This window comes from Tasmannia lanceolata, unplaced genomic scaffold (genome assembly GCF_043159265.1).
Source record: "Tasmannia lanceolata isolate RefF3 unplaced genomic scaffold, GAP_Taslan_0.1 ptg000004l, whole genome shotgun sequence".
NCBI lineage: Eukaryota > Viridiplantae > Streptophyta > Magnoliopsida > Canellales > Winteraceae > Tasmannia > Tasmannia lanceolata.
The window spans coordinates 3,199,583-3,210,704 of NW_027518681.1; the positions used below are offsets into that span (position 1 = coordinate 3,199,583).

The window sequence follows — 11,122 nt, forward strand, 5'->3', positions numbered from 1 at the left end:
TAATTTATGTTTAAGTTATGTAAACATATAGAAAATGCAAAATTATATGACGGACTTCTTTTGAAAGAACGTCTTATGGTGGGGGGTGTCACGATTCAGAACACGACTCTGAGGAGATCTAGGTTACCACTCTTGCTTTCTATTACAGTCTTCTCTCTTCTCTTCACCCCCTTTCTTTTCTTTTCTCCTTTATTCTCACGACTTGCAACCTTTGGCCAACTGCCACCCTTCTGCCTGCAAACCCATTGACCAATTTTTCCTTAAACATTTCCAGTGACCACAGCCCTTAACCTTTACTCATAGCACCAAATCATTATTGTTGTTTTTTTTCTTGAATGGTAACAAATATCATTGATAAAAAGAAAAACTGAGAAAATCCACCCTGCAGGTACAAAAAGATCAATAAAAAGAGAAAAACAAAAAGCACAAAAAACAACCATAGTGCCCTATCAAGGGGGTAAGAAATTAAACAACTCTAGATCTTGCTTATGTACATCATCTCTAGCAAGTTTGCCAGCAATCCTATTTGTAGATCTTCTCACATGCAAGAATGTGAGTGAGGAACCTTCGGATCTATCTTTGATCTCGTCAAAGAAATAAGCAAATCTCCAAGGGGGAACCAGAAACGAGCAAATCTCCAAACGAGCAGATCTCCAATGAGCAAATCATTGTTGTTAAAATCGTACGATTTATTATTTGAATCGTGCGATTCAAATCAGAAGAAGGAATCGCTTTCTATAAAAAAACACACAATTCAAATGATTTTTACAATTCTTTTGCGATTTTCACGATTGTTCACTTATTTTTCAGTAGTGGGCCCTTTACGATTATAAATAAATCATATATAAACCCCCCGCTCCAACTTATAACATAAAAACAAGTAAAGAAAACCCTAAATTCCATAAATCGTGTTTTACCCTGCACTTTATCGTGATTTTTGTTGCATCTGCTCGGGTTTCTACACCGTTTTGTTCTTCTAGGCGGAAGAACAGAAGGAGGAGTGGAAGGAAAACCACTGTTCATATGAAATTAGCTCATTAAGACACGACACTTTTGAAGAAGGAAAACCGTTGTTGTTTTCAAGGATTCAGGTTCTGTTTGTTTTGTTCTTTGATAACTAATTGTGATTGTTGTTTTCAAGGATTCAGGTTCTGTTTGTTTTGTTCTTTGATAACTAATTGTGATTTCAATGACTTAAGCCTTTTTTTCTTTTTAGATTTTGAAAGTTGTTTCTGATTTCCATACCGAAATCATTTCAACATACTTTGTTTAATGCTGTCGACTGATGAATAATTATGATGATTATAGAATTGAGTACGTGCTTTGTTTATAGTAGTGATAAATTATATAATGATTTATTGTATGATGAATATATTTTGTGCTTTGTTTAGTGATCTATTGTATGATGAATATAGTTTGTGCTTTGGTTTACTAATCAAAGAATGCTATATTTAATTTAATGATTTTAAATGAAGAATAGATAATTACTCATTTTATTCTTATTTTGGACCTTTTTATATTTTTTAATATTTTTTTCTCATTTTTATATATAAATCTTAAAAAATCTTACGATTTATGATCCGATTTACGATTCGAACCCTCTTACGATTTACGATTCGATTCCGATCTCCAGAACCTTGCACCTAATCACCTTGTCCCCACTTCCTCGCCATTGAAACATAAATTCCATACCCACAAATTGTTCAAGAACATAAACCTCTTCACTCAACATTCCATAAGATCCCTTTAGGAGACCTATTTCCCTATAAATTCCAATACATCTACTGCTACCGTTCACCCTTGCATCAACCTTAAGCCCAACCTAAGGCCTACAATACTCTAACCAGATCAGATTTGGGCTGTGATCAATTTTGATCCTGGATCAGACCCCAAATTCTTTACTTTTCGAAACTGTTAGCTTGGAAATATTCACATACAGCCCTTATATCATTAACCATAGCCCAAAATCAATTTTCTCCATCACTTTAAATCATTACAGATCCAACAATCTTCAGGAACGATTGCCTATTTAAATTACAGATCCTAAACTCTGCTCAAACCCTTTCTTTTCAAGCCTAGCAGCTTGTTTAAACCCGCGCAGTTAAACTGTGCCTTAACAGTCTACTTCCTTAGAACGTTCAGCCACAAAATAATACAAGTCCCTATACCTTGTCCACAACCAATCGAACACCATAAACCTTTATCCCAAACCCCTCAATAATTATTTCCCATCGATGTTACAAGGTATAGGGATGTAAGTCCACTTTAACAACCTGTAACAGCCGCTGTCCTAGCCCGGAATACCAGTCCTTGGTACCCCACCAACCCCAACCTAACCCAGAATTAATACCCATGTTTAACCTCATTTAATATGTCAATTGGTATCAGTGCATTGGTTCCACTATTGCAACTCCGCAGCAATCGGACTTACCAACACAGAGAGCTCTCCAATAAGGAGCTGCAAGAATTGTTCTACGAACTATTCTTAAACCTAGGTAAGGATGATCGGTTGGCTGTCTCCTGCATCAACAAAATATGAAGCACTGACGAGCCTACGGTCAGAGAGAGAGAGAGAGAGAGAAGGGGGGGGATTACAAGCATGTGTTCCTGTGAAAGATAAAAAATAATGTCCAAGAACAACACACACATTGGGGGGAAACTTATAAATTTAACAAAGAATAGCCAAAGATATAGGAATAAATTGTTCTCAGCACTATATATTGAAATGAATAAATGCCTCTCATCCCTAGAAAGCTGATTACTTTGATTCATTGTAAACCAGATCTGGTCAATTCTAGCTAACCAAGGCTACAAAGACTAACATGCACCAAAAGCAGATACAGAAATGGGTCCCAGTAATAATGATAATGTGTACCTTCTTTTTCTTAACAGGCTTGAGGATCTTGATGATGCACCGTTCATTGCCGGCAGTGTTTATGCCTTCAAAGACCTCACTGTATTTTCCCCTTCCAACTTTGCGAACGACCTCGTAATCATCCTGATCACTGATTACAAGAGAACAAAATTGTAAGAAGCATGCGACTGAGTTATCATTACTGTAACCGGAGAAATCAAATGTTTAATTAGTTTCATCCCTTCATGAACAACATTTTTTTACAAAGAAGTAACATACATATTTTCAAATCACATTAAATTGGTAAGTTTGAGTTAATCATTTTGGCAAAAGCCCTTTTCTTGGAGCGCTACTTAATTGTTGGGAGATTTTTTTTTTTTGCATATGCCCAGATACTCACTAACGTTATCCCGCACCATTTGAATTTCTTTGCTGAATTTTAGGAACTATAGTTGTGTTCTTCCTAACAAGAGCAAGTTTTGCTCAAATAATTCAAAGTTCGTCTATTAGAACAATTAGATATGTCATAATCTCAGTTAATCCTGTTCTTTTCTAGTTGTTTCCATCTGTCAAATTCGATCTGATAGAATATAAGAGGCAGCACCTATCAATTTTAGATCTGAACTGACAACATTGTGAGGTGCAAGTCCAACTCAGATCAGATAATCAATTCTTGATCTGGTTAACACTCCAGATCTAATATCATTCAAGAATAAATCCATACTACAGAATTCAGTGACTTCCCTTCAAAAACCTGCTTGAGCTGCAACTTACAGCTCTCTCTGCTATAAAAACCGAACCTCAGTTTTTCATATCTAGCTCAAAGTCGTTCTCATGCAAGAATGTCACACCATCACTTGCCATAAAGAGAAGATGAACAAGGCCAAGAAGTTTTATACATATGACAATGAGTTGCACATCGCAATTCAAACTCTACGACATTGGCAGCATTACTTAATATTTAAGGAGTTTGTACTTATTTCAGATCGTCACGCACCCTGTTCCCAAAAGAAGCTCAGCCACAGACACCGTAAGTGGATGAAATTCTTACAAAAATACACTTTCCTCATCAAACATCGTGCGGGAGTCGAGAACAAGGCGACAAACGCTTCAAGCTGAGTTGCATACATCTTTTTTTTTTTTTTTTTAATACTTTCAAAAAAAAAAAGAAGATGTATGCAACTCAGCTTGAAGTTTGAAGCATACATCTTGCACTCTAGGGATATCCATGTTGTTGGTTTCGACCAATTAAAGAAGCATTATTCAACATGCAAGGATTTCGGCACCATCTATGACGACCTTGTAGCTGGACAAAAAGATGGTGCCACGGACTATACACTGTATGACGGGTACCTCTTCTGAGATACTCGCCTTTGTCTTCCTGACACATCACTCATAAACCAAGTTGTGTGGGAATTGCACTCAAGCGGCATTGCAGGGCATTTTGGTTCTGATAAGACCATCGCACCATTTCGGTTGTGATAAGACCATTGCGGTGATCGAAGATAGATTCTTTTAGCCCGGCCATAAGAATGATGTAGCAAGACAAATTCAGCGCTTTAGTACATGTAAATTGGCAAAGGGACGGAAGCATAATACCGGTTTTACACTCCACTACCGGTTCCACATGAAACATGGCAAGACTTTAGCATGGATTTTGTCCTTGGCTTTCCAAAGACTATTAGAGGGCATGACTCAAATATCTTTTTTTTTTTCTTTTTTTTTCTTTTTTTTTTGTGGTGGAATGTTTCTCAAAGACAGCTCACTTCATTTCTTGAAGCAAAACCGCCGAGACGCAACGCATATTGCTAAACTTTTCACCAAAGAGATTGTACGACTTCGTGATTTAGCAGAGAGGAAATTGTCTAATCGAGACATGAAGTTCACAAGCTATTTATGAGTTTATGACACACTTTTTGGTAACTCAACATAAAGATTCAATTCTCGCATGCTTCTTATCCACAAAGCAATGGCCTAACAAAAGTAGTTAATCGAGGTTTCGGTGTTTTACTTCGATGTTTAACCAATGATCGTGTTACGAGATGGGATCAGATTTTGCCTCTCGTCGAATTCGCTTATAACAGCTCCATCAATAGATCTTCAGGTAGTCACGGGGATCTACCACGGCAACCAATTGTTCTTCTGCCTTTACACCAGAGACGAGAACCAGTGTTGAAGCGGAAGGATTCACTCGGCATATGTGTTAGTTACAGATTAGGTGCATAAGCAAATCAAACTTAGCAACGAAGTTTACAAAACAAGGTTAGATTTATATCGCCGTTGTGTGCACCTAAATGAAGCTCAATTCAAGAAGTGTGGGACGATAAAAGATTGTGACAAGGATAAGTTTTAACACTTATATATTGGAACTCCCAACAGCGTGGAGATCTGTCCAATTTTAAACGTGGATGATTTCACTGCCTACCAGGACCACTAAGTCGACGATCCAGTTGCACTAGCTGCTATATGGCTAGCTTTTCTTCCCAATATCTAGGAAGTGATTGAAGATGTCCTTCATGAACAAAGTTGGCGGTTATCAGAAATTCCTAGTCAAATGGAAAGGTCGTCTGTTAACTGATTGTACCAGTATTACTATCGAAAAATTTCAGCATCTCAACTCCGGCCTATATGATAAGTACCATGCTTTCAACTCGTTGAAGTCGGGCTCTCTTCAACTGGGGAGAGATGACAGGAATCAGAATGCTCTCAAGACTTACCAGAGAAAGCGCAAAGACTCAAGCTCCTAAGATCCAGCCCAATTATGGCATGAGGACGAAGGTGGAGGACATAGTTATCAAATTTGACTTAGTCTTTCCCACACGACATGTTCGTATTGGAACTTGCTTAAGTGTTTAGGATTAGAAGCTATTTTTAGAATGTTGAATAAGTCAAGTGAAATATGTCATAAGACTATTGGCAGGGTAGAATGCTAATCAAATAGAATTAAGAGTCTTTACTTAAATAGAAGTAGGAATAAACCCTTAAGATTTTGGTGGGGTTTGTCTATAAATGCAAGGCCACTGGCCCTTTTGCAATGTGCACTTGAATGAATTGAATTACTCCTACCTTGGTTACTTTCAATTGCTCAAGAGATCCTCCTTGTGAGTTTTCTAATCTTGTGCTTATTATTTTCTTGGACTTTCTGGTTTCAATCCTAGGATCTTAGCCTTCTGTCTGCATTCCCTTACCTATCACCATCGACCACATTAGCCAGCCCTCATCATCCTTTAAACCTTCAAACATGAAACCCAAAACATATCCCATGAAAGCCTTGCCGAACCTTTTAATCTCAGCAGCCCATCAGCCATCCTTTCAAACCTTTACCATCTTCTATCGACCATCGATCAACAACTGACATCCATCGACCAGCATCAATACATCTTTCGACCATAGCACAACCTTTAGCCCCAAAAACCCCTTTCCTCTTCACCCACGACCAGTTCTCGCCAATATAACAGCACCGAACACATTCCCTGGCTTTGAGCCCTGCAACAGCTTTAAACCCTACCATAATACTGCTGACAACCCTACTATACCCAGACCTACCCTAGTTCCCCTCCAAATCCACGATCAGACCTAGAATTCTTAAATATGCAACCTGCAGTCCATCAACCCCACCATTCTTTGCAGCCTACAACAAACAGTCCTCACATTCCCCTTTTCTTTAGCCTACCTAACCTAATTACAGACCTAAGAAACCTGTCAAAAACCTATCTGGAACCTGTCCAAAACCTTCTATTAAATTTGTTACAGAATTATACCCTTAACTGAACCAGTCATCCCATCAAAAGTCATAATTCCTCAGCCAATTGACACCTGCGGTTTTTTCCCTTGGACCGTTCGACTTATACCATGCAGTCAGTCCAAAACAGTCCTCTAAAACCCCTTAAACCCCTTCTATATTTACCTATAGCATTCCTTAATCCCCGTTCCATCCACCACTGCAATTTCCTATCCATCCACATCCCATAACAGTCCTATACAACCTGCTGCAATTCTTTAAAACCTGCACTATTCGCCTACAACCTGCGAGTATCTACATTGCTACAATAGTCCTCTTTAACCTAGAATTTCAGATCCCTGAAGCCTATAATAACCTATTTCCTTTACCCAGATCCTATATGTAACCTGTTTCTATCCACTACCCTAAGCCAACAAATCCAATCAGTTCACTACTCGATTACCTACACCCCCTCTCTTTAGAACTGATTTATAATTGAAAATTACATATAATTGGTCGTCCTACAACATAAAGCTAAAGACTAATGATAGCAACAAGGAGGTCCACTGCAGGCAGAATTTTGAAAGAGAAATACTAGACAAAGATGGTATCAAAGGTTTTCAATGTGGCTAGTAAAGTTCAGATCATGGACATGATCAGGTCAGAGGTTCATACAAAAGAAACAACATCAAGCATGTAACTAGTGTACCTAATTCATGGTCAGCCTGTGGCCCAATCCACCTCACTTCTTCACTAGTTGTAGTACAAATAGCAAAAGAAACACCATCTTTTTCCTTCATTCCCTGTTGGGCATCCAGCATCTTCCTTCTTCATTCAAGAGCTACTTCCTTGTCAGTTGCTCGGAAACCCCACTTTTATATAAAGATAAACTTCTTTCAATAATAATTTCACCTCAAATCAATTATAAATAAATTGTCACAAAGATTACGAATGAAGTAACAATTTGATGGCATCAAAAACGTCTCATTCAATCCTAAAATCGTTCCGATCAGTTACTCAGTTTTCTCATTACCAACCCAAAACCCACAAATCCAATCTCTTCAGAAAGAAATTCTAATCAAGCTCACAGTCCCTAATATAATTATTCTCATCATAACTGAATTTAATTTAAAAAACCCATATCACCATGAGAGCAAAAAAATAGAAAAAAGACGGGAAAAAAAAAAGATAGGGTTAGGGTTAGGGTTAGATGTATAATTACCCCCATTGATTATTCTCATCATAACTGAATTTAATTAATTATTCTCATCATAACTGAATTTAATTTAAAAAAACCCATATCACGATTAGAGCAAAAAAATAGAAAAAAAAAAAAAAACGAAAGAAAGTTAGGGTTAGGGTTAGATGTATAATTACCCCCATTGAACGGTGAGAGATTCATAATCCCAATAATCCTTAGGTCGATGAACATTGACATCGGCGTAGACTCGAGCCTTGGACATGTTTCTGTTGATACGAGATTTCTGGATTCGGAAATCGACGGTGGTGTTTTGACGGACGAGAAAGGAGGAAGATCCGAGATTAGGGTGGTGGCCCACTGGGGTTATTAAGGCTACGAGGAGGGAGATGAGGAGAAAATGGAGGAGGAAGAAAGGGTTGGACGCTATTTCTGATAAGTAGCAACAAAGGGGAAGCCGGGTGATATACTCATTCCCCTGCGTCTTACCTTTTCCCTAGTTTTGTATCACGAGGACTGGGTGGGGTGGCGTGGAGTGGGGTCTCTTGTTTTGTATCACGAGGATTCGGCAAAACAAGGGATTTGCTAGGGAGAAAAGGGGGGGTTTGTTGTTGTGTGGTTAGGCTTTGGGAGATTTTATTTGGTGTGAGGCCATGTATAAGGGATTTGCTAGGGACTTTCGTATAAAGGCATTTCGCAATGGCAACAGCCACATGAGTTGAATTAAATGAATAAGACAAAATCTGCTGAGAAGCTATAGAGCACGGACTGCTCTCATGCAATAACCAGCTATGAAATGCCTTTCTACTAGAGGACCTAGCAAATCCCCTCAAAATGAAGAAGAGAAAATTGCTGAAAAGTGAGTTTGTGTGGTTGCCCTCATGCAATTGCCAGGTGCGAAATTTGTTTCTACGAAAGTCCCTAGCAAAATCCCTTTTCCTTTTTTTGAAAAGAGATTTGTTATGGACTTTCTCAGGATGGCATTTCACGGCTAGTTGTTGCATTTGAGCTGCAACCCAGATGTATTAAATGAATAAGACAAAATCTGCCTGTCTGGATGCTTTCTCATGCGTCAGCCAGCCACAAAATCTCTTTACGTGAAAGTCCCTAGCAAATCTATTTTCCTTTTTTTGAAAAGGGACTTGCTATGGACTTTCACAGGATGACATTTCACGGCTACTTGTTGCATAGGAGCAGCAACCCAGATTGTATAAAATGAATAAGACAAAATCTGCCTGTCTGGATGCTTTCTCATGCATCAGCTAGCCACAAAATCTCTTTACGCGAAAGTTCGTAGCAAATCCCTTTTCAAAAAGTACTGCCCGGACCGCTTCAGAGGATTGTGGGGCCACAACTAATTAGGCCGTGCCCCAAAAAATAATTTCTATCGATCCGAGGATTAGGATCATAGGCACAACCTATTTACGGTGTGACCCAATTAATTAACGGTTTGGATCATCCTATGAAGTGGGTCTACAGTACTTGTTAAAAAATATTGCACTATAGGACAACCCACCAAGGCATGTTTGTCAACTAAGAAATATTATTCCATGGAATATTCGTTGGGGTGAGACTTGAGGGGTAAAGAGTGGATACACCATTAGAAATCCTAAAACTGTGAAATAAAACAGTAAGACAAAATCTGCTGTAAAGTGAGCCTATGTGGCTACTCTCTCATGCAGGAGCCAGCCGCGAAATGCCTTTCTTCGAAAGTCCCTAGCAAATCCCTTCCCAAAGTAACTCTATGTATAAAATTGGGCAAAACATAATAGTGTGAATCCCTCCATCCCCCTAGAGGAGCTGGAGGGTTTGGAGAATCTATTAGGATGCCGAGTCAATCACGTTCCCACTTCCCAGGGGATAGGCCCTCAAAAGATCAGTGGAGCCAAGTACTATAAAGGGTGGAAAAAGATTGGATACCTGGAAGAGGAACTTGGTCTTCTTGGAAGGAACAATCACTCTAACTAAAGCAGTTTTAACAAATATCCCTATATATCAGCTATTGGTATTTAAGTGCTCTATAAGTGTGGTGAATAGGATTGAACAAATCCAGCAAAGATTTCTATGGGGGAGGCTGATGATAAAAATAAGTTTCATTTGGTGCACTGAAAGGAGGTCTGTAAACCTATCAAAGCAGGAGGACTGGGGATAAGAAGGCTCTAGGAGGGTGATTGAGGAGAGGTATGGAGATTTAACCCGGGAGATGGATTTCAGATGACAGATGCCGTCTTGGGGGAGTGGTAGTGTGGTGGGATATCCTAAATCAAAAAACCAAGTTTGAAGAGGGAGTCAGATTTGGAGAATACTCGGGTGACAGAATAAAGTTTTGGGAACATTCAGGGTGTGGACAAGCCCCCTTAAGAGAGGCGTTTCCACATCTATTTCAGGTGGTGGAGAATCAAGAGGTGTGGGTCAGATATTGTTTTGAGTTGAGGGATGATGGGATAGTGCGGAGGATTCCGTTGAGAAGGAATTTATTTGATAGGAAAATGAAGAGGGTGGCAAAACTGGTGCAATGGTTGGCGTCTTGCTATATTAAGGGGCCATTTGGATAAGCGGATTTTAGAATCCAGGTTTTTAGTTTGAAAACAGTGTCGAAGAGGCTTCATGATCAAGCAGCTGTATGCTGTCCTGACAGCGTTTCTTGGATTTTAAGTGAGAAATCTAGGTTTTAAAAATCTATCATGCATCCTAAGATTTCTAAAACCTGGAAATATGGGGAATCTGCTACTCTCTTTCTATCGGAAAGAAGGGCGAGAAGTCAAAAGCGACGGCTGGTCCACTTCTTCTCTCATCTTTTAGCTACAATTTTGAAGAAATCTCGGATTCTAAAATCAGTGTATCCAAACGGCCCCTAAAAGATAGAGCAGGGTTTGGATCCAATGCTCCTCTGGTAATTTTAGCGTCAAATCATTCTAAAACATGATTGCATCCAATCTTGTAGTCTCACCAGTGGCAAAGGTTTGGAACATTTCGACTCCCCCAGGGTTTGTGCTTTCGCCTGGTTAGCAGCCTTGGACAAGATTTCAGTGTTGATTATCTACATAATCGGCACATGTTGATCATAGATCATTGTGCTTTATGCATAGAGGCAAGAGAATCAGTCGACCACTTATTTCTGCATTGTAAAACTACCAGATACGAGTGTGAAATAAAATCTTGTGCAGGTTTGACATATCGTGGGTTTTCCCATCTAGGTAATCGGGACTCTTAGAAGGATGGTCTTCGGTCCCATGGCGCAAAAGAAGTGAAATTTTATGGTTGGTGATATTACTATCTACGATTTGGTTGCTATGGAAAGAGAGGAACGCCAGGGTTTTTGAAGGCTTCGTGAAGTCCCCTCACTTCC

At 39.2% G+C, this 11,122-nt stretch overlaps 1 protein-coding gene across 1 annotated transcript in view; it reads right to left on the bottom strand.

Moving 5' to 3' along the window:
* LOC143876050 (casein kinase II subunit alpha-2) overlaps positions 1 to 8,366 on the bottom strand; it is a 39,894-nt gene extending 31,528 nt beyond the window's left edge. The window contains exons 1-2 of the mRNA XM_077377655.1: positions 7,953 to 8,366; positions 2,876 to 3,005 (exon numbers count right to left, since the gene is read on the bottom strand). Of these exons, the coding sequence (XP_077233770.1) occupies positions 2,876 to 3,005; positions 7,953 to 8,038 (216 nt within the window). The 5' untranslated portion in view covers positions 8,039 to 8,366. The remainder of the gene's footprint in view (positions 1 to 2,875; positions 3,006 to 7,952) is intronic.
* Positions 8,367 to 11,122: the final 2,756 nt, after the last annotated feature.